Source organism: Ambystoma mexicanum, chromosome 9, assembly GCF_040938575.1.
Source record: "Ambystoma mexicanum isolate Mex_15411 chromosome 9, UKY_AmexF1_1, whole genome shotgun sequence".
Classification (NCBI taxonomy): domain Eukaryota; kingdom Metazoa; phylum Chordata; class Amphibia; order Caudata; family Ambystomatidae; genus Ambystoma; species Ambystoma mexicanum.
The window spans coordinates 1,075,571,699-1,075,595,678 of NC_090931.1; the positions used below are offsets into that span (position 1 = coordinate 1,075,571,699).

Consider the following 23,980-nt stretch of genomic DNA (forward strand, 5'->3'; position numbering starts at 1 on the left):
GCCCAGATCCTTGAGAGGCAGACCCGTCTGGTGTCGAGCGGTAAGTGGCCAAGAATTGCTGTGTGAGACAGGGCATGTTGCAGTTTGCTGGTTGTCTGATACTTGCCTGTATGTGTGACATAGGCCATGTACACGTGTGTGTGTGTGCAGGGACATCATGGTCATGCATGTGAGACCAGTAATGTGTGAAGCACACGGTTGGTGTATGTGTTTAAATGCAACATGGGGAGCCCTATGCGGAATGGACACATGAGAGCATGCCAGTCTCTGTTCCTGGACATGGGTGGGTGTGAGGGATGGGTGCTGATGCCATGTACATGTATGGTGTCCATGTCTGTGTTTCTGACCTGCGTGTCTGTGATTTGTGAATGCCATGGATGCATGACACATGTCTGTGACAATGTTGATATTCACTGATGCAGCCTAGTTATCCTTGCATCCACTGTGTCTGGGGTGTACGAGTCCAGATGGATGAAAGTACGGAGAAGTGTGTGCATGTGATAGGCATGACCCATGATGCATGTGAGTTCAAAAACAACATTGTATGCTTCAAGAGTCCCTTGGACATGTTTGCTTATGCCCATAGCATGCGCCATGCCTGTTATTACATGTGTTTTGCCTGCACTGACCCATGTGTTGTGGAGGGACATGATGGAAGTGATCTTTGACTGTGCCACTCATCTGCTATTGCTTCCTGTCTAGGGGACCATTGTACAGTACCCTGATGCTTGTGTTCTATGTCTCCCTCTACACAGCGCAAAGTGAAGAAGAGGGCGGAGACGGCGCTGTGGAGCTAAGCGGCGGGGATGCCCGCACGGCTGCAGCGGAAGGGATGGGTGAGCCCCCACAGGGGCCTGCAACGGCGGAAGACGGTGTGGAGCCATCCAGGTTGGTGGTTTCCACAGAGGAGGAGGAGGCCGCTACTGAGCCGCACATGGGGCCTGGTGGGGGCATCCCTGCTGGTGCAAGTGGTGCAGTCCAAGGGCAGGGGCAGGAGGCAGCACAGGTCGCCGTGGAGGTGCCTGTGCATGTCACTGTCCCTGACACTGTGACTGCACCACCATGCACCAGCAGGGATGCCCCATCCCAGGCCCGTCCGCAGGTAAGGGGGATGTCCATGTCATCTGACTCCCCTCCACCTGTGGACGAGGGGACCCCTGGCCGTATGGAGAAGGTCCTGATTGGTGTCGCGTTGCGCACGGCTGTCATTCGTGATGGGGTGCGTGCTTCCCGGGGGGAGCACGCACGTCATCACGAAGAGCACCGTGCCAACGTGGCCCAGTTGGGAGCGGTCATGGTCGGGGATCTTGTACATGTGTCGGGCACTCTAGCGACCCTCTCCTCCTCTGTGGAGGCTATGCGCCAGTCGTACTCCATGCCGTCTTCCGGCCCAGATGCCACCAGGGCCCCCTGTGGACCTGCCCCGACCAATGCAGCCACCTCGGTGGGGATCCCATCCCTGCCACAGTCGGGAGTCGGAGGTCCAGCAGGGGTGGACACACCGGCAACTGGACCCCAGCAGATGGAGGATGTGACGGCATCATCGGGCAGGGCACGTGCACAACGGCGTCGGTGGATTCCATCAGCCTGGATGCCGTCGTGCTGGCACAGGCAGTTGCGTCGGAGGCAGCGGCAGGCTCGACGTGGGAGGCATCATGGCTCAGGGCCATCAACATCAGGGGTGCAGGCATCGGCCGGAGGGCAGGAGAACCCTGGAATGGGAGTGGCTTCCGTGTGGGAGCGGTTGGGCCAGCAGATAGGTGCGGAGCGGCAGCGGGCAGAGGAGGAACGGCTCACAATGGTCAGGGGGCGGAGGACTCCATGCGGAGGGCACTGAGGCGGGCTGAGTGCCTCGAGGGTCTTCGCAGGGAGTTGGAGCTGGACACTGCATTATCCCTGCAAGACCTCGGGGCCAGGGAACATGCCCGCCTCCAAGCCATTGAACAGGAGTTCGATGATGCCCTGGCCCATGTCAACAACCAGTGAGCCGTCGGACTAGCCCGCTGCCCTTGTAAATAGTTATGTAGTTAGTGTTAGGTTTCCTTTGCTTTTTTATTTATTTTGGACCTTTTGGACAATGGACCACATTTTTGTATATAGTTTTTTTATTAGGTAGTATTTTTATGTAGGTTTCATTTCTTCAGTTGGGATCATGGACCCTGGTTTGTTTATCTGTATATAGTTGACTGTTGGATTTTATTTATTTTTTTGGATTTACCCATGGAGCAATGGTTTTCGGTTTTGTTTTTACCTTGGATTTACTTTCTTGAACTGTGACTTTGGACACCTTTCCTTTGGATTATGATTTGTCGTTTTTCATTATTTTACAGACATGCTGCTTTTAGTTTTTGATTCCCATTGTCATTTGTTTATTTTTAATTCCATTTATGCTGTTTTTAATACATTTTATTCATCAAACTTCAATGTGTAGTATCACCTCATTGGTATCATGCATATCATGATATGGGTTTTGAGATTCACTGTGAGGGACATGTGTTCATTTCCAAACTTGCAATTGGGGTTCTATCATGTCATTGCCATTTCTAAGTGGGTGGATGCAATACTTGGGTGGGTGTTTGGCATTTGGAGGCTGACCATAAGGGCCAGGGATCTAGATTGTGATGACATGTTGGCTGGGGGACATCTGTGGGGGCCTGCTGGCAGGTGCCCCGCAATGCTGGGGTGTGGGGGTGCAGGGGGACATGAGTGGGGGCCTGCTGGCAGGTGCCCCGCAATGCTGGGGGGTGGGGGTGCATGGGGACATGAGTGGGACATGAGTGGGGGCCTGCTGGCAGGTGCCCCGCAATGCTGGGGGGTGGGGGTACAGGGGGACATGAGTGGGACATGAGTGGGGGCCTGCTGGCAGGTGCCCCGCAATGCTGGGGGGTGGGGGTGCAGGGGGACATGAGTTGGTGATCAGTAGTGCAAGGAGACATGTGCCTTTGCTGGGGGGCATGCCCATGTTGGGTGGGCTGCCTGCGGGACATGACCAGGGATTCAGGGTAGTCCCCTGTGGTGTGGGCTGCCTGCAGGGGCCGTGCAGGGTGTACAGGGAACACCTGGGAGGACCCACACTGCCAAATCACATGTAGGACTCCCCGGCACCCCTGAAATACACGTACCCTGCTGAAATCGCGTGTGAAACTTCTCGCGCACCCCTGAAATACACGTACCCTGCTGAAATCGCGTGTGAAACTTCTCGCGCACCTCTGAAATACACGCACACGCTCCCCCAGGCCAGATTGCGTGTGAAACTTCTCGCGCACGCGTGTTCCCGAAACCCGTAATACACGTTCCCTGCTTTGCGCTTGCTGTTTGCCAGTCCGGTAAACTGGTACAGGGTTGGCGCAGCCCTTTGCTATGGTTTTGCGATCTAGATGGCTTTTCCTTGCGCGAGGGCGTTCTTGGGGGCGTAACTGGCGCTGCTGCAGGGTCACTGCGCCACGTCTGCTTTTGGAGGCGAGAATCCATGAATACAATGTGGGCGGAAATTGATTTTATCGCACGTGGCTGGCGCAGACATTCGCACGGGCACGCTGTGCGCCAGCCGCGTGCGACACTTTTGTGCGAATTTCCATGAATTACCCTGCAAGTTTTTTTATTGGGTTTGGAGACGTGTTATCTTAGTGATTTTTACATCTAAAGGAAATCATTTCTCCTGAAGGATAGCCTGTGTAACTGTACGGAATTCTCTTTTCTTCTTTACAATAAGAATTTCACACATTCTCAAATTTTGATTTTCCAAGTGCCATTTCCTCTTAACAACAAGAATTCAGGTTATCGCAACATCTGCAAAATGAACCATGTCCCAGTCACTGTTCGATTTGGCTACATCCAGAGTATGATAACATTTTAGGTCTTTAATTTTAGAAGTGATAGGAAAATGTAATAGTATGTAAAGACTACTTTTTCACAAGCAGGTTTATTGTTGGTGGTGCTCAGTACACTACAGTATTAAAACAAAACACCAAACTTGAAGAAATGCAAAAAGCAAATCACCATATCACAAAATCTACATACACATATGCAAAAAAGGATAGGCAGACAATAATGGACAATACCTTGTCAACTTATGGGCAAAATTAGTAAATGCCTATTAATTGAAAAAGTGTCATGTGCTGTGCAAGTTGAAACATCTATCACAGGTTGTCACTTCAATCATACTGATCCATCACTCAAACAAACTCATTCTCATTCACATTCGTCCCATATTGTTGATGGTGCCTTCACATTTTCAAGGGAGATGTGACAGTTAGCATATAAAAATAACCGATTCTGCAGGATATGAAGCCAATTATGTTGTTGAGTATCTAGTAGGATACTGAAGATAGAGCAATCGAGTTTGTTTCATCCATTTCGACCATCTAAATGGTAATTATGCCTTGAGTGAATCTTTGCTCACATGACAATTTATTTAGTACAAGCTAATAAGAAAACCTAACTAGAAAGGCAACCATTTCTCTTAGTCACAATTTGGTTATATGATAGGGATACACTTTGGCAATTTCCCGCCTTTTCTTATTAATTATGATCATATGTTGCTGTTGTGGTGGTAGACACATGGCCATGGGGATGGTAGCATACCTATGTTAAACAAGGCAACCTAGTATAATGGGCATAACTAATGCCCATTGCTATTTTAGTATGTAATGCAAACATAGGAAAGTAACGTAAGCCTTTTGTATGCTTTCTTCCTGTTCCTTGTAACCCACGTTGGGATTCATAATTGATCAATCTGTTAAAAATAACTGCGGATGTACCTGTTTTTATGGATTCCAATTTCTAAATGGTTGGTAAGGTGTGATATGGAACATTTTATGTTGCTTTCATTAATATCTGTGCGATATATGCTCTAAATTGAATTGGATCAATGTTATAAAAGCCCTGAAGAGTACCTGTCTGTATAGGTCGAAACACGTGTTGGCGGCAACTTAGTACAGAAGAATATGTACTACAAAAGTGTTGAGCATTGACTCTGCATCTAATGCTGTGTCAAAAGCATTAGGGTGTAGCACAAATGGTCAATACTGGATTTAATATCTTACTTTCAAATGTGTTTTCACACCTATAAAAAGGCCAGCCACATGTCTACCCTAGCCTTTGATATCACAGGCTGATGTATGATGTTATAACCATCAATACAAATTGTTTTGCCACAAAAGGTCTCCTGTAATGCAAAGAGATCAGAGTTAGTAATTACTTTCAGTCCCTCCTGGTTGCCCAAGAAAGCAATATTCCCTGTAGTCCCATGATAAGAATGTATAGTTCTGTTTTGTCACATTTCATGCTTCCTGTTCCCCTAACAGTTCAGGAATCCCGCCTTTCTTCTAAAACCACAATTTAGCTGGTTTAGGCATTGTCCCACATGATAACAAACTTGAGGGTTCTGTTATATGCCCTATAGCCACCTCCATATCCATGGTCATGTTCAGGCATATAATTGCTGTAGGTGTTGTCTCCTTATAGTATTTACGACTTATTATCCTATTAAAACCTTTATTTTGAATTAAAGTGCGATTTGTGCAGAGTAATTCAACCACTTATGGAGACACAATCTCTATAAGGGCCCAGTTTACGGCACTGTAAAGTTCCGGCTGCTCTGCAAGCTCTATATCAGTCGAGTTAATGGATTTTAAAGCAAGCATCGTTTCCATAATTTCAAAAGGAAATCTCTATTCATAAAAGGGCTTTCCACAGTAGGATGTAGCTCCACTAGCTTAACCCATTTTCCCACTGGTTGTGTCGCAGGTAGGGAATTGGGCAATAAACCATTAGATATATTTTGTATACCTTTGTGGGCTGCATTTGTCTCCAAGGGTCGTAATGGTTGTCTAGTATTATTCAGGCAACACATTACCCCAACGTTCTCAGTGTTAGAGCTGTGGCTATGTACATCATCCTCCTTAAACTGGACCCATTTATCAAGTGTGCCCTCTATTGCTATTCGAGTCACAGGGCTTTCCAAGGATGGTTAATTGCCCACCCGAAGAGTGTTATCCATGTGATTTGCCTTATTTGCCCTGGGATTATGGGACTCCTCTAGATCTTGAGTGATTGGTTTACTCACCCCCTTTGCTTAAGTAATGGGTTTTCCTTTTACTTTTGCAATTGTTTACGTTTTTGTTTTCCCATCTTTATTTCCCATTCCCCACTTTGGCTTAGGCTATTTTCCACTAATCTATCAGTGATTGATTTTTTTCCAATTGGCACCACACTCACCATTTCCGTAGATGTCATATGAGGAATATTCTCTGTTAGCCGTTGGGCACTAGCTGTAGAGCAAGGCGTAATGGAGATTATCGATCCAAATTCACAAGACGACACTCATCTCATTCACCCGCTGTTCTTCATTGTTTACCAAAATGACATCTGCAACCCGTGCTAAAATGTGTTAAAGTTCACGTTGCTCAGTTGTCATTGATAACAATAGAGCAAGCACTGCTTCAGTTGTTGCTGCAATAAAATTTAAATGTCTCACTGCAGTGTTAATGTAGTTCTCTGGGGAGTTAGTATCCAAACTGTTCTCACTCTCACAGAAAGATTGCATAGTTTCCATCGTGGTTTCTCCAAGAGCTGACCTATTCGGTGAAGCAGAAAAGCTGGTGCCAATTATGTTGTCATAAATAGAGGCAGTTTCCGATACTCAAACTGATTTATAGCCCCCTATTGAACTCTTTGAAGATTTAAACACAAGTTCAATAGAGAGTCATTATCTATTATAGGAAAGCTAAATCCATTACCATCGGCATTTCTCATAAGAGGCAACAAATTATGATTGCCATTTCAATTTGGAAATCTTATCAGTGGGAACAACCTCTGCGGGTGCAAAAAAACTAAGTTATTTTAGATTGGGCTTCCTTAGGAGCTTCAACAATCTCCCCCGATGGATTACAGATGGATGGGTGATATTGTGCACAATTGTCGCGGATGGACGATAAACTCTAGTGACTCAGATACAGTTACACAAATACGTTACTAATTTCAAGTTTACACAAGAATTTGTGTTGTCACAGAAACCAATTGGCTAATGCAATAAAGTAATCCTAATTACAGAGGAAAATTACAGAACATTACATTGATGTGGTCTGGTGAAAACAACAGAAAACACTATTCACAAGACATGTTATACAGAACAGGTTGTTCCCATGCAGTATATTGGTATATAGAGTCATTCCAAGGAGGTGCTTTAATCAGCTAATGTTAAAAACTTTCTGGTTCCCAACTTCATGGGACCAACCTGTTCTGTTTGTGTTGATTTTGAGGTTCTTAGTGGGGATTCTATGGACCTCTTCAAGTATCCTTCTATCCTCATTTGTATTCCTTGGGATGCCTTATTTGGCATTAAAATCCCCCATAATTGTTATGTTAAGGGTCCTCTGATGTTTAACTATCACATCAGCCGTTTTCTTTAGCACCTCTTTGATGGATTTAGCCTTGTTGGGGGGAAATAGGGGTGAAGCACACATTCACAATTAAAAACCCCTATTGGCCTTCAATATCTTCCAGGGCTACCTCCAGGATGTCCCTGGTTCCAAAGCCATACTTTCTCTTTCTTGAATCGGAGGGAACTCCTTATTAATGTAGTAATACCCTCAGTAGGTCTTCCCCTAGTGTCTCTTTGCTGTCATTTCCTTTGAGGCTAAACCGAAATTGGGAACAAGTCTCTGTATAGATATCATTTAGAGTGATGGGATTGCTGGTTTGCGATATGGGCTGCTCAGCTTTCTCACTAAAGATGAGGTTAACTCTTCTGGCTTGCTCCATGGTACGGCAGGTCCTCTCGAGGCCTTCTGGGAACCATAGTTCTAAGTGACACATAGAAAGTGACTGGCCAGCAATGTGTAGAACAGGTGTGGGGTAAGAAACGGTGGTATTGTTTGAGAGGTGTTCCCATGCCTTCTTGTCAGTGTCAGTTTGCTGATCCTGTCACACAATGAAATGTACTTGCAATATATTGTTTTGATGTTTATATTGGAAAATACAAATCTGCTTAACTGGATTACAGTATTTCAATAAAACATGTGGAAATATGTTTCCTGACAATTAAATGTCATCCTAATATATTTGATCTGATTATATTTTATTGGGAGCTTTCTCCCTTTGTATTTGCAGCACTGTTCCTTTTCAGTTGGCTCCAGGAACTTTGTACATATTTTAACTTGGAACCAGGTGCTGGTAGTGATGTTATATTTTAACTGTTAGGTTACCCCTTTTTTCAAAAGTAAATTGCATCTATACTGAAATTTAAAATATTCTTGATGCCCAACCTACCAATTGGTTTTACTTAGAGCACTAACGAACCTCAGCCTGGTCATTTTATGATGATAGTTGTGAATATCCATGATAACAGTCCTCAACCATTCTTTTTTTTTGGTCGCAGGACAGGAGCCAATGTGCTTTTTAAAGCAAGTTGTCATCCACATCCACTAACCGAAATACCTGCTTGAAAATCACCTAAACAAAGGCTATAAGTATTGTAAGGTTGCAGAAGTAACTCTCTCCCAAGGAGGGGTTATATTGATTGCTATAAACCTTTATTCAAGGCTAAAAAGAAAAAGAAATCCCTATCTCCCCCTAACTCCAAGAGGGGATTCACTGCCTCAAATGAAATAACTAGTTTCAGAATGTCCCCAGCAAAAGCCCCAATGTGAAAATCTTAACTCTGTACCTTATACTCTAAGCTACCTAAATCAAAGGAGATGTCTTCTTGGTCCATAGGAAAGACTCCCTCTCCCTGGACAAAAGGCAGCTCTTGTCTTTGTAGGATTTTACCAGTGTGGTTTCAGCCCCAGCCGTCCGGCCTTCCTCAAGCTTGCAATATAGTTCAGGGGTTGCTGGGGGAAGTGTCTTCCATTTCCCCAGCCATTCTCAGGCATATGCGTCAGTTCCACAATTGGTGGTGGAATGTCTCCCCCCCCCCCAGCCCTACTCAGGCTTATGACATTAGTTCCTTGAGGTGCCAGACACTAGTTGGCAGCTCTGGCTTCCTCTCACCATATACTGTCCCAAAAGAGAGGAGCTTGGATGCACTCCGCAGGCTGTAGTGGGTCCCCGACCCTGTTGGGCAGACCTGGTTCCCTCTCACCAGGTACTGCGATGAAGAAGAGTAGCCTGGATGCACTCCCCAGGCTGTGGAGGTTCTCTGACCCTGGTAGTCAGACCTGGCTCCCTCTCCCCAGATACCGCGATGAAGAAGAGCAACCTGGATGCACTCCCCAGGTTGCGGTGAGTCCCTGACCCTGGGGGGTAGACCGGGTTCCCTCTTACCAAATACTGTGATGAAGAAGAGTAGCCTGGATGCACTCCCTAGGCTGTGGTGGCCCATATAGGCTTGGTTCACTAGCCTGCCAAGTACTGTATGAACTGTCCATTAACTTCCAGTTCCATTTATTTGGGTGCCAGTCCCAGAGTCACAATTCCAGCCTCAGTTTTCCTTTCTGTGGCATGGTTCACTCTCCTGCCAAGCCTTAGTACAAGTCCATGTAATTATTTGATTTTCTCTCACTGCAGTAGGGTCCCAGACCCTCCTTTCCTAGCCTTCCTATTTGTGCCACCATATCCTTGAGCCTTCAGCACCTTCTTGGTTACCCATGTGCCTTGTGGCGTGGTCTGCGTGAGTGTCGACTTCCTTTGCGGTAGACTTCCTTTGCAGGGCTCTGGTAACTTCCTGTAGCTTCCCTCGCTGTGTGGTGGTTCTGCAGTCTTCTTTCCTTCTGGGAAAGTGCAATCTCACACTCTCGCCCTTCCTGGATCTCTGGGGCATCTGGAGACTTAATCTGCCTGCAGGCTGTGCGGTCCTCACGTCCTGGACCAGCCTCAGACTCTCTCTTGCAGTTCTCAGTATCCCGTTCAGCACCCGCCTGCATGTGAGACCCACACTGGCCCTTGCGGCTCCTCCCGGGAGGACTTGACACCATGTTAAGTGCCTCTTCAGTTTTTATCTTGTTTCTTCCAATCAACTGTCACGAATGTGAGAAATCTGACGGTGTCTCCCTGTCTAGTCCCCAGGGATCTGTCATCCGGGTGGCCAGGACACGGCCATTGCTTTGGGATCCAGTTCCTGGGGGTGGATCAGTGCGGGAGGATTACCTGGATGGGGTGTCCTTGGGGAGTAGGGCAACAATGGGTGAGACGCAGTATCCCCCTCCTTTAAACACCTTTTCCCCATCCAACCATGTAGAATATTCCAAAACACTGCCCCCCCTTTTCCGACACAAACACTTTCGCACAACATGAAGGACAATGGACTAACACCAGAGCTGTTTACCTGACATGTCCCAATACAAGGGTCAGGCAAAGTCAGGCAATAGACCAGAATCACACACACCTGACGGCCTTTTCCCTTCCCCACAGGAATATGACAGCACCCTACGAGCAAGGCAGACCGCACGACTTAAGAGCTAACTCAGCACACCAGTTCAAGAGGAGGAGAAAGACAGTGCAGACCAAGCGGGTAACAAGGAGAGAGTCGACCTTGCCCTTTCCGAACAAGGCCTGTGAAACCTCTGCAGAGGGAATGATAAGTCCACGAACAATAGCCAGCGTGCTTTGCACCAGATGTCAACAGTACACGAGACCCTCCTCCGCTGATTGCCAAGCCGGGGAGAGACACTTGTCTCTGTGGTACCAACCTTGGCTCCAAGCGAAAGAAAGCCAAGCAGTTCATCACAGCCGGTAAATCGAGGGGAGTGTTGATAAGAAACCAAACTGTGTTGAATGAAAAGTAGCGAAGGCTAAGTTGAACTTTGAAGAGCAAAAGGATACTGTTAACGAACGTGGGGGAAAACCATATACAGAGGAGTCCGGCACCACGTGTGTGCTCAGGCAGGAAACTCTGGGCGATTATCCAATGGTAGAGACTACCGTAACCAGAAGGCCTTGGGAAAAGGCGGAAGAGGTCAAAGTGGTCATACATGGGTCTTGTAAAATCCTCTGTATCATCGAAAGTCTTTTACTGACATATGATTGGGAAGCTAAGGCAAAATGAATCCTGCTTGGTGAAGTGAGCGTATGAAAAGTGTGTTGCAAAGGTTGGGAAGAGGGAACTCAATCGAAGGATGTCCACACTGAATTGTTTGAAAAGACATTATGATTTGTGAAAACAAGGAGTATTGCAAGACAAGGAGAAGTGAACTGTGAACTGTCCCTCTTGTCATTGGGGTCCGAGCCCGACCGAGGGAGATCCAGGGGTGCAAAGTCATCACCCAGAGTTCATTGAGAAAGGAACTATTTAATTGATTTGTTGAATACAGTGGCCAGACGATTCCCAGATGGTCCAGATGCCAATTGGACTGTCCCCCACTCAATCAGTGAAAGTTATTCAGTGTTACAGGCCCCCAGGCCCAGCCAGGACATTTCTGGAGAAGCCAGATATTTTTCTTACTATAGCCGGGAGCAGATACAACAAACTCCTGTGTCTGGGAGACTGGAATATCTTGCTGGACAGGGGCATACATTCCGACTCTAAAGAGCTATTTGATTTAATGGGGGAACCATGGGCTATCAATATGGACGACTGCCCCATCGCATGTCAAAGGGCATTGTTTGGATTTGGTGTTGGCTGGGGGAGTTGTGTAGTATTTAAGGAGACTGTCCCTATCCTCTGCTCTGATTATTATGCCGAAATGTTTGACCTAGTCAGGGAGGACAATGAATGGGGGAGGTGATTGACGGACCACCAGTCCGCCCTCGTAAAGTTAGTGACCTAACCAAGATACCAGGCGATGAAGTAAGGACAAGGTTGGCAAGTGTCAACAATAAGTTGCTGAGCGAGGAATACTTCAACATGGGCACTTCAAAGGGTAGCAGGGTCTCAAAACCTTGGTTTTCTCAAAATCTTGTCCCACTCCAAAAGCAGTATTGGAGGAAAAAGTAAGCTAGCAGATGATGCCAATAAGACCAAGACGGCATTGAAGTTGTGAATAAATCTCTGACACAGGGTCGAGTCCCTGACGCATTAAAGAATGCGATAGTGACACCACTATTAAAAAAAAAAAGAATCTGGATCCGGCCGTTTAAAAAAAATTAACAGCCGGTTGCTTGTTTACCGTGGCCAGCTAAAGTGTTGGACAAAGTGGTCACTTCAAAACTTCGTGCAGAAAGAGGCATTGCTGGATGGGTTCCAATCAGGATTTCGTCTGAAGCATGGGACCGAGACAGCCCTGCTGGCAGTACATGACGACTTGTTGGAGGTTACGGATGGTGGCAGGCTAACACTTATCCTGATGCTGGACCTAGCCACAACCTTTGACACTTTCGACCATGGAGTCATATTAGACCGTTTAAGCAGAGTTGGTAAGGTCTCTGAACAGGCCATCAAATGGTTTGGGTCTTTTTTGTCAGACAGACTCCAGATGGTGAAATTCAGGGGCTAAACCTGCAAACCTACGGTATTGAGGCATGGGGTTCCACAGGGATCCTCTTTGTCCCCATTGATTTTTAACCTGTATATGCGACCGGTCTTAAACATTGTGAAGTGGCACAGGTTGAGTTACCACTCATATGCCGATGACACTCAAATTTATATCAAGATCGAAAAAACATGGAGGAGGCCTTCACCAAAGTCAATCAATGTTTGGTAGATATTAACAAATGGAAGGCCAACAATCAGCTGCAGTTTAATTAAGCAAAAACCGAGTTGCGGGTCTTGACTGCTAAGGAATCCTTCACCCCTAGTATCCTTGGTGAGAAGCTACAATGTGCTACAAAAATCAGGAATCTGGGCTGCGTGTAGCAGGAGAATTTGGGAAATTAACACAGGTGGGGGCTAAGGTCAAGGCAGTTTACCATTCACTGCGGATGCTCTGGAGTGTCCATACCTGTGGAAGATCATGCGGCTGTAGTGGGGGCCATGACAAATACCCACCTGGACTATTGTGATAGCTTGCTGATGGGCATTCCTGCCAAGCAAATGTGTAGGCTGCAGAAGGCTCAGAACGCTGCGGTCACGCTGGTAGGCCGGCTGTGGAGAAGGGATCAGGTTTCCCCCCTGCGCAGAACTTTGCATTGGTTGACGGTGGAGAACTGGATCAAATTTAAAGTGGCCTGCCTCATTTTCAAGTGCTTAAACGGGCTGGCCCCGGAGTACCTCAGTTCTAAAGTTTGTTGCCAAAACCCTGCAAGGCTGCAGCGCTCAGGGGACCAGTTGCTGCTGAGCGCTTCGCGCACAGTGTGTGTCTCCAGAGGTGACAGGAGGTTTGTGGTCTATGGGCCCAAACTGTGGAAGGAGCTACCTTTGGAGTTTAGGTCTTGCTAGACATTGTTTCAGTTCCGGAAGGCGCTTAAATCCTTCCTGTTTAATTAGAAGTTGGCCAGTTTAGGGAGGGTCCATGCACATAAGTCATTCATGCACCGTTCTGTTTTTCTTTTTTTACCATCTGCGTCTGCATACAGTTAAGTCTGTCCGGAGTGCGGTACAAATGTTCAAAATCAAAAATTAAAATCAATACGATTTGTGAGAGGTCTACGCCCGGAAGTGGGGGATTCAGGGGTAAAGCTTTCACCCAAAGTATATGTGGAACAGAACTTTTGTTTGTTTGTTTTCTTGGATACATCAGGCCTCGAAGACTTTTTATTGAAAAGAGACTTTAACCATCGAAGAGCCTGATAGTTGATGCAGAACTGTCAGCTTGTGCGGGGAAGGCTCGAGTGTGTGCTGTGCTCAGCAAACCCACCTTGTCCCGTGCTGAAAACGTGGGGAAGGGAGAATCCTGGCAATCACATCCTCACTTATAATTTGTGAACACTTGTTTCTTTTTTGAAACCCTATCCCACACTCTTTCTGTTATTAGTTGTAAGGAATCGGCAATAGTTTTTTTTAGTATAGGACTTTTTTATTTTGACATGACGCCATAAGGACTGCCATATTTTTCATGTGATGGTCAACGCTTGCTCCCATCTTAGATTTAGGTTTAGCTTAGGCGTTTTTCCACCCTGCATTTACAGTTTAATAAACACTCTTGAACTGTGATCACTTGTGTCTGTCTTTACTGTTGCCACCATGAGTTCCTTACACGAACCACTAGACTGGTAAAAATGGTTCCAATGGTTATTTTGTATTGCTCCCACTTCCTCCTCGTCTCAGTGCTGATGTAGTAACTCACTAAGGATCTTCCTCACTTCAGTACTCTCTACCTGGACTGCTTTTGAAAAGTACATAGGGTATGAGGGTAGGATTGGAGAGGAAGGGAGTTGAAGGAAAGGTGGGATAACTGTGGGAAGGGAATCTAGAATCATGTTATGGGTGGGAATACCGTGCTCTCCCACAATAGTTGTCACTGGTCCCATAGGCAGTTTCTCTCCCCATGAGATCCTCCCACTGAGAACCACCCCCATGGGCACTAGCGGCCTCACCTCCATGGCCCCTTGCAAAGGGGCTCCCCCTATGGAAGCCGTGACGATTCCCAGGGATTTGTAACAGTATCTTACCCTCAGAAGACCCATGGGGTGGTGGTTGTTTCACCTTGCACAGTGTTCCTAATTCTCCATCTTGGCCAAGAACTATTGAATTTCTCCGATTGAACTGTCCCCTTCATTGTTCAGAGTTTCAGTGCCATATTCCATTATGCTCCATCCTACCTACAAAGGTCTGGTTAGATAGATCAGATAGATCCCATTTAGACCTGCAAGCATGTATTTCAACATATGGGTTGACGAAGAAGGAAAGATTCAGTTATGCCCTACTCAGAGAGTACTATATGCGGCCCAATATCAAAAAGGGAGCTTGTCCTCTTCGGCCATTTCATCATATATTCTTGCAGGGGATCTCTAGGTGTCACATCTCAGATTTGTACACACCACTTTCCGCTTCCACTTTACATAATAAACTGGGCTATGGACCTGAAACAAGAAATAGCAGAATTATCCCAATCCGTTATGTGGAGGTTAATGTTGTCATTAGCCATATGTCTCCAGCATTGAAAACATGCCTCTTAGCTTGCTATACATATGACCACTGAAAGAGGTAAGTAGTATATTTCCTAGGGCTTGATGCAATTGTTGGAGGGGCATGGTTGTTTAGCTGGCCTGTTTCATATCTGTTGGACATTCAGTTCCCTAACATCAAACCATTCGAAGAAGAAATTGTAAAACTAATCAAGGCTATGTTAATCGTTGTGCTCCGATGGAGCACAAAGCTCTGTTGCTGGGGCACATGGCTGGAGGAGATGCCAACTCCTAGAGTTCTGCTGCGAGTAAGCAGACTGTCTGGTTGCTTGCAGTCTGAAATGGTGCACATGTAGTAGTAAATACGCACTCTGCACCTAGAACGTTTGTGGTACGCATTGTGGAACATGATTTCAGTGCAAATGTTTACGTACGCCATCAGTGCAGGGATGCCTCTTGAAATTTGCTAACTTGTTGTTTCAATTGTTCAATTATGTGGAAACCCGTGATTAAGAAAACCATACTCCAGTATCCCTATGTTTCCTTGTTGATATTTGTCAGAATGACAATCCTACTAACTTGTCAGATGAATGAAATCTCACCCTAAACCAGGATTCTGAGCATATGTTTTTGGATGTTATTCTGGTGCCTTGTACTTACTATGCTGTTGATGCTCACATCTACTACATGAGCTTTTTAGTTTTCTTTACTGCTGCATCCAAATCTCTAATTAAAAAAGTGTTTTTTTAAATTGATTGTTTCAAGTTACTATCACCACTCAATGGCAGAATGGGTTAAAACTATCTTAAATGTTGATGATTATAGGATTAGTAGGACAACTTCATTACAAGTATGTAGGTTACACCTGTAAGGTACAAATCTAATGCTGAAAACGTTTTTCAATGACAAAGTTACATTTCTATTGACTCCAAACTGTAACGCACAGAGCTATATAATATATTAGCCCTTCACTATATTTAGACTATTCAGGGGACGAGGGTTATGAAAGAAACATGTAACTGCCACAAGGCTATATGTAAGGCGCCAGGAATTTATTTTTCAACATAAGAATTCAGGGCATGAGTCTCTAGGAGGTTTTTTGTAAGAAAGGCTGATCCTTGAACAGCTTTTTTGAAGAGGTGGGCTGCACAGAAAATATAAATGAAATGAAGATTCTTTAGCAAGAACAAAGTTGTGTAGTTAATGTGGTGTGAGGGAATTGATAACTATCAAGTAAGCTTTGTGATAAGTCTGTATATAAGTATAAGTCGCGTTAGCTGAATTGAAGTGGAAAAGCTTCAAGTACAAGCCGCAAACAGATTTTTCTCTAGACTCCTGCTTTACGTCTGTTTACTGCTTCTTTCTTCTGTGATGTAAAGGGAACTTGGCAGTGTGGGTGCTTCTTTTTAAGGCAATGGGCCTCATTACAAGTCTGCCGGTGCGGAAATAAGGATGCTGGTAGCAACGTACCGGCACCCTTTCCGGACTGGCAGACTACAACTGTGCCTGTTGGCGCCGTTGCACACGATGGGTCTGACCTGCTACACGCACCGGCCCTGGTAGGCACAGTTGTCAGAGAAGCACCAGCACCGTTACTAACGGTGCCCCCGAGTCCCCAGTCATGTGGAGTCCTAACAGGGACTAACATTTTCCGGTGCCTGACATCCCGTGCTGCCAGGACTTATAATGTCCCAGTGGTACCGGGATATCAGGCAGCGGAAACTGTGTTACAGTTCGGTGGCAACCTGCCGGTACCACCGGCAGGTTACCGACGGACTTGTAATTTCGGGCCAATGTCTATGGGATTAGCAGTCCTTATCATCTTCCTGCTTTGAGGTGACTAAAATGCTACATGTTCATATTCTTTCTTTAAAGTGAACTAACAAACAAAATCATGATCAACAAATCTATTTTCTTTCAGGAATTACTATGGATGGAAAGAGGAGGATCATTGGGTATTCGAAACTGTCGTTGATCAATATCCAAGTCACCTTCAGAATAGGAGAGCTCTGTATTTGGATTTGCTGCTGAGGCTTTTACCCCATAAATCCAGGCAAGAACTTGTGAGTAACCTCCCACAGTATTTAAAATGCAATCAATGAATATGATTTCGCATGCTAAAGAGCTACAAAGAGAGAACGTTTCACCATGTTTTTTTGTGATAATGCATCAGTATTGTAACTGCCTTGCTTCTTTTTTTAAACCATTTTTGTTCTCATACTTAACCATTGCCCTTAATAGGACTAGGATTCAGCAATGTTTGTTTTTAGGATGTGGCATTCTTTGGACTGATATGGTCTATGCTGGTTGATTCTGAAGTCCGAATTCACTTTGGTGGACATCCTAGTTCTTCAGATTAATTTTGTATGCATTTTGTATTTGTATTTTAAAAAGCACCAACCTATCACAGATGCAAATACTAGTAATGTTATGGTTTTAATCAAACGAAATGTAGTTGCAATCGGACTATGCATCCAAGGCCAGAGGAACAAAAACTGTTTGGGGATGGCACTAATGGCCATTGCATTGCAGGTTGCTGGTACACAACTATGAAGATTTTGCTGGGTGTTCTATACTTCTCCCGGCTTCAAAGCATGCCGTCAATTTTGAACTAGTTGACACCATTCATGTGGAAAAAAAAGTGCTATCCACATATATAATAAATTATAAATATGCCACGACAAACAGCTGAGATTTTGGAAATGTTTGCAGGAATTGGATGCACAATGGAAACGCATAGGTATGATAATTAAATAGCATCTATCATTGCTATTAACGGAAGTAGATCATAATCTTGTATATGAAAAAGTGGGAAAGTCTTGATGAGAAAGCATCCCGGAAATATGTGTGCCGGGAAATTAAGTAAAATGGGATGCTTTCTTCTTGGTATATTTCTTGGCACTTTTGCATCCAAAATGGACAACAAATAATTTGCTATACTCTTGCAAAGCAAGTTCAAATGTATTTGCAACTTGGATGAAGAACTAACTTTTTGCACCGATTCGCTCTTTCACAGGTGTGAGAAACCTGAGGGTGTTTTCACATATAGACCCCGGGGATTCTTTGTTCAGGTGGCCAGGGCACGGCCATCACCTTTGGAACCAGACCCTGGGGATGGACCAGTGTGGGCGGATCACCTGGACAGGGGATCATTGGGGACTGGTGGTGGAATGCCCTCAGGTGAGACGCGGTATTCCCCCCTTTTGTCCGACACGCCGCTACCCGATATCCCCTTTGTCTTTGGAGGATATTGTCAGAAGAATTCTGTCGCACCCCAACTCTTTAACTTAGAAAAGGGAAAGAGAAAACACCATGGGAAATTAAACCATCTTTTGACCCTTAAAAGTAACTTAGTGCCCCACTCTTCTAAACCCAGAGGGCATTTAATACTCCTTTTCTGACATGTCCGTATACAAGCTATCTACCGTCATGACAGGAAATTACAACTCCCATAATTCCCTTACCCCACTGAGTTACCCATGTACTATAACTAGAAAGAATATCTCTGGTAATATGCAGTGGCCCTGCCCCACTGAGACCAAGCAGGGCCAAGCGCTCAATCACATTCACACCAATTCTGCCTTTATAGGACAATTTTTGAATTACAACGCCCTCTCCTAAATTTCGAAAATCACTAAGAAGAGGAGTAGGCAACTAAGAAGAATAAAGATTACTCAAAACCACACTGAGAGACAGAAGACAGACGGCCCCATGTTAATACGGGAATGTCCTACTAATAGATTCAGGCTAAGGACAGGCAGACCCAGCCCAGAACTCACACCTGCAGCCTGTTAAAGAAAGCCAGGTGTATAAAAGGTGGAGTTCCTGGCAGAACAGGGAGCATCAGTGGGAGACCTGAAGGGAGGCTGCGTGGCTGAGTCCAGCAGGGGATCCCGTCTCAATCCCAGACCCTCTTGCTGCCTGGGCCAAGGACAAGAGAGAAACCAGAATGCTGACCCGGTTTGGCTGGCGGCTTTCCGCCTGGAGAGAGAGACAAAAAGCAAGGAGAACTGTTCACAGCAGGCCAGATACAGGCCAGTGCTGCTTTCCCTGGGTGGATGTTGATCCCCAGGGAGAAACAGGGGCAAGTGGCAAGACCCTGACCTCAGACCTGAGAGCGGCAAGTCTTTTTCCAACACCATTGAGTGGCCGGTGAGTTTCTGAGTGAGGTCGAACAGGGCACGCGTGTGAGGCTGAAATGGTAACTTGTCAGAAATATATGAACTTTTCTTGTGAGCATGAAATCCACTATTTAACCATAAGGAAAGGTTCATTATGGGACATGTAGTGCAAATACAACTCAAAGACATCTGCACCCCCGAAGATATCTGCACCTTGCTTATAACTTGTGATCTGTGGACAGATGCTACAGAGTAACAGAGTGGTCCGGTATAGTGAAAGTACCCAAACGAAAGTCTCTGTTTAGACAAACATTTAAGACTGTGAGAAACTGTGAATTGAAGGGATAAGAAGTTTAGGGGAAGGAAACCCCTACCAGTTTTGTGATTGAGAGGTCTGAGACCGGCTGAGGGAGACCTACGTGGAATCAAATGCTTCTTGTTGAAAGAGGTCCGACTGAGAGAGACCTACAGGAACTTTTAAATCCCTTGTCAAATGTCTGAGCCCGACTGAGAGAGACCTGTAAACGAGCATTGTGCTTAAAAGGGGTCTGAGCCCGACCGAGGCAGATCTATAAACTAACATAGTGTTTAAAGGGTCTAAGCCTGATTGAAGGAGACTCAGTATTAACCGTGAACCTTAGCCTTGAGAACTTTGAGAGCCTAACAAAATCAAACTATCCAAAATAGCTGCACTCTATAAAAAAGGAATTTACATGGCCAAACGAACTTCCTTTGACTCTTGTATATCTATAGCTAAATCTAACATGAAAGAACTCTTCTCTATTCTTAAAGAAGTCGAAACCCCCATATCACCCCCTGATACCTGCACCAAAGATAAAAATGGGTGTTCAGAAATTCAAAATGCCCTGGCCAATACGCCGAGACCCTTCAAAATAAAATCTCCAGTAAAAAAGCGGCCCTAAAAGACACACTCCCATCGAAAAGTCCGGATAAGAGTACAATCACAGATCCCTCCCGCTTCAAGTTCTCTAAAGTCAACACTCTTGAAGTGGAAAAAATCATCTTGTCTCTGAAACCCTCCAACTGTCAGGGAGATCTGTGCCCAGCTCAGCTCATCAAAGATGCCGCCCGCGACCTGTGATTTTTCATCACTAAACTAATCAATGCTTCATTTACCACCGGCTCCATCCCCACAAATCTAAAATAATCCTGGGTACTGCCTTTATTCAAAAAACCTACCCTTGACCCAGCCATACCTACAAATTACCGACCCATAACGACCGTTCCTTTCTTACTAAAAATTCTAGACAAGGTCGCTTATGTACAAATACAGAAGCACTTGGAAGAACACCACCTTTTAGGATCCAGACAATCAGGGTTCCGCCCGCAACACGGGACTGAAACCGCACTTATTGATTTGAAGGCTCAAATTGATACACTCAGGGACAAAGGGCAAGTTGTCCTACTCCTCCTCCTCGACCTCTCTGCAGCTTTCGACTTGGTCGACCACTCTGTCCTATGCTCACACCTCCACAGAGCAGCACACTTCTCCTCCGAGGCCATCACATGGATTACCTCTTTTCTTAACGGAAGAACTATGAGGGTCTTCTCTCCCACTGCAGCAGCAGACCCGATACCCATTACCTGCGGTGTCCCACAGGGCTCCTGTGTCTCCCCGACACTCTACAACATATTTACCAAGCCCCTTTTCGACGATTTGGATCATCTCGGTATCACCTATACAAACTACGCAGATGATACCCAGATCCCCCTTCCGCTTTCAGGAGATTATGAAAAGGATTTGGCCTTGCTAAATAGGGTGTACATCATCATCCAGGCATGGAGGGCCACTCATGGACTATGCCTGAATGATGAGAAAACGGAGCTTATCAACCTTGGGACAACGCCTAGCCTAAAGAAACTTAGCCCGGCCTACAACTCCTTTATGATAGATGGTAACAATATTAAAGTCGGACAGGAGGTCAAAACTCTGGGATTCTACTTGGATTCCAACCTTTCTTTCAAAAGACAGCTGAGTTCCCTGGCATCATCATCGGTATACACATGCAAATTGATCCGTTCAGCCAAACCATTTCTCTCAGACACTAGCTGCGTCACACTCGCTAGAGCCCTCATTCTCTCCCGTCTTGACTACTGTAACGCCCTCTACCTGGGAACCTCCAAGGCTACTACCAACAAGTTACAAACCCTTTAAAACAATGCCCTGAGAGCAGCCCTAGGCATCCCCAGAAGAGAACACATCTCAGGATTTAGCCAACAGAACTGGCTACCGCCCAGAAACAAAATACTCCTAAAAACGGCATCACTTACCTATAAATCTCTCAACAATGCCGCCCCGATCTACCTGATCAACAGATTCCATAGACAAGCCTACTCGAGACCCCTCAGAACTGCGTACAAAGACTGCCTTTCCGTCCCACACTTTAAACTTGCTACTATAGGAGGCAACAGTTTCCCGGTAAAAGCAGATAAACTATGGAACTCCTTGCCTCCCAACCTGAGAACAGACATGCCCTACCTGCACTTCCGCGCCAAGGTAATATCATGGCTGAAATTGAACAACCACCAAGATAGCTAAATGGCCTCCCTCATGCTATTTGCACACTGTATAACCTATATGCCTATCCTTGTAATTTTGTTGTCACTGCTTACATTGTTTGCCCTCCCTACTATGCTTGTATATACTCCCCATTGCCAATGTGTACCTTATACCTGTAACCAAGCTTCGCATTTTCCTGTATCTGTTGCGCCCTGATACCTTTGGGTATAACTGCGCATTATAAATAATAAAACAAACAAACAAACAAACATAAAGAGAAGGAACTTTGTTTTGTGTGTGTCCAGGCATTCTGTGAATAAGACACTTTGTCACGGAAGGCCCTGGCTTACGTCCCGAATTGCATCCTCGAGCCGAAGAAGCCAGACAGGGTTCCAAAGCCTGAGTGTGTACCCTTGTCCTGTGCTGAAAATGTGGGGAAGGGAATCCTACTGTTCAGTCATCCCGATACACACTTTCTTGAACACTGTTTTCATTTGCATACACCTTTTTTCCTGCACCAATTTGTTATAGCATAAAGATTGGCAATATTTTCTTTTAGTATAGGCCATTTTGATTTGACAAGACACTACTAGGACTGCGTTATTTATTATTTGGTGGTCGCGCTTGCTCCCATCCTTCGATATGGGTCTACCAACCCATCTTTGCTAAATAAACACCCTTGTGCCTCATTTGTGTCTGTCTTCATTCATGATACCATGCCTTCCTTACACGGCCAACATGATAATATGAATTCCTCTATGTTCATTTAAATATATTTGTATTGCATGGGTGGGGGGGCAAATTCAATATCTTAGTGTTCTTGCCTTTTGTGATTTTAGATCTCAGCTTTTCAACTCATAAAATAGTCTATTTTCAGTCACAAGTTCAAGTGAAAACCAGAAGTGAATCATCTCTATGGTTCTAATCATGCATGTGCCCTGAGCACATCTGTCTTTGTGTTGTTATGGGCCTTTTGATGGCTGAACTGCAATCAAGACCCCCCCCCCCCGTTAAGGGAATGTCCTACATAAATAATTCCTACTCTAGTTCTCTCTTTATCAATAGAACCATGCTACTTATGATTAGGGTTTTCCACAAGCTGAGTACATTGGGTATCGCTCAACTACTATGTAGCTGCTAAACTTGTTTGTTTGTTTATTTATTTATATGGCGCTCAAACCCCAGAGGCGCATTACAAGAAATGTTCATATTTTTACATTACATATGAAGCAGGTATAAGAAAGTATATAGTGCAGGTCTTAGTTACATTATTTACACAAGGAGGTAACAAGTGAGAGTAAAGAGCATGCAGAATATACAGAAGTCTTTCACAAAGTTACAGCATTATAATGAGCTGCAAGGTCCTGGGCATGGAGTGCTACAGGTGTCAAACGTCATTGGTGTAGAGCCAGCTTTTGGTGTTTTTCCTGAAGCTGAGGAAGGACTGTTCTGCTCTCAGAGTTGTAGTTAGAGAGTTCCAAAGTTGGGCAGCCATAACCAGGAAACTACTGCCCCCTGCTTTTTTCAGTTTAACTCTAGGGACTCTTAGGCGGAAGGTATTTGCAGTCCTAGTAAGTCCTAGGTATTTGCAGTCCAAGGCCCTCAGGCTAATCTCCTCCTCTTTGATAGATGATTCCCTCGCCTCATCAACTTCCTCTCATCTCCAGCTGTCCACTACTATCTTCCCCTGGCTACCTTGCCCTCCTCCACTTCCTCCTCTGCCCCATCTCAAGCTCCTTCCACACCTCCGCAGGGCATACTTCTGATCTGTAACCCTCCCGGGAAGGTCTTTAAGGCTGGCAACCTTCTCCATCTCGCCACTCTCAACTCTCACTCGGCTGTTAAACACTCCTCTGACATTTGTCACCTCCTAGAAGAACTTGACATTGATGCCCTCGGCCCCAACGAGACGTGGTTCAAGGCCAGCTCTCTCACGAGTTTTGATACTCTCCTCCCTGACTGCTACAAGATCCTCTCAGCCCTCTCAGCCCCCAGATCCAACCGACCTGGAGGGGGTGTAGCCCTGATCTTCCCTGAGTGGATTCCTGCCACTCCCATTCCCACTCAAGCTTACTCCTCTTTTGAATGCCGAGTCTGCAGGCTCTCTCTCTCTCCCAGCCACTCTCGTACTGTTGCTACTCTCTACCACCCCCATGGTCAAATCACTGTCTGCTGACCACTCCTCCTCCCTCTTGGTCTCAACCACTGAACTTCTCCTCCTTTGTTGACCTCATCATCCATCTTGATTCTACCTGTCCCTCATTTGCACTCTTTTGTGAACTCTGCAATTCACTCTCATTCACTGCCTCCTCTCCTCTCATCTCTCCATCTCCTCCCCCCAAGCCAAGTCCACTCCTAGATTGCCACCCACCTAATCTGATATCCGGCCCATGAAGTGTGTGTAAGTCGAGGCCTTAGCTGCAACCTTCTCCCCCCTCCTCCACCCCAGGCTGAC

At 45.6% G+C, this 23,980-nt stretch overlaps 1 protein-coding gene across 6 annotated transcripts in view; it reads left to right on the forward strand.

The window, feature by feature from the left end:
• The window catches only part of CCDC148 (coiled-coil domain containing 148), a 1,950,480-nt gene that overhangs the window by 1,044,680 nt on the left and 881,820 nt on the right, over positions 1-23,980 (forward strand). For all 6 annotated transcript variants that reach the window (XM_069616397.1, XM_069616394.1, XM_069616398.1 and 3 more), the window contains one exon: positions 16,805-16,946. In XM_069616397.1, the coding sequence (XP_069472498.1) occupies positions 16,805-16,946 (142 nt within the window). The remainder of the gene's footprint in view (positions 1-16,804; positions 16,947-23,980) is intronic.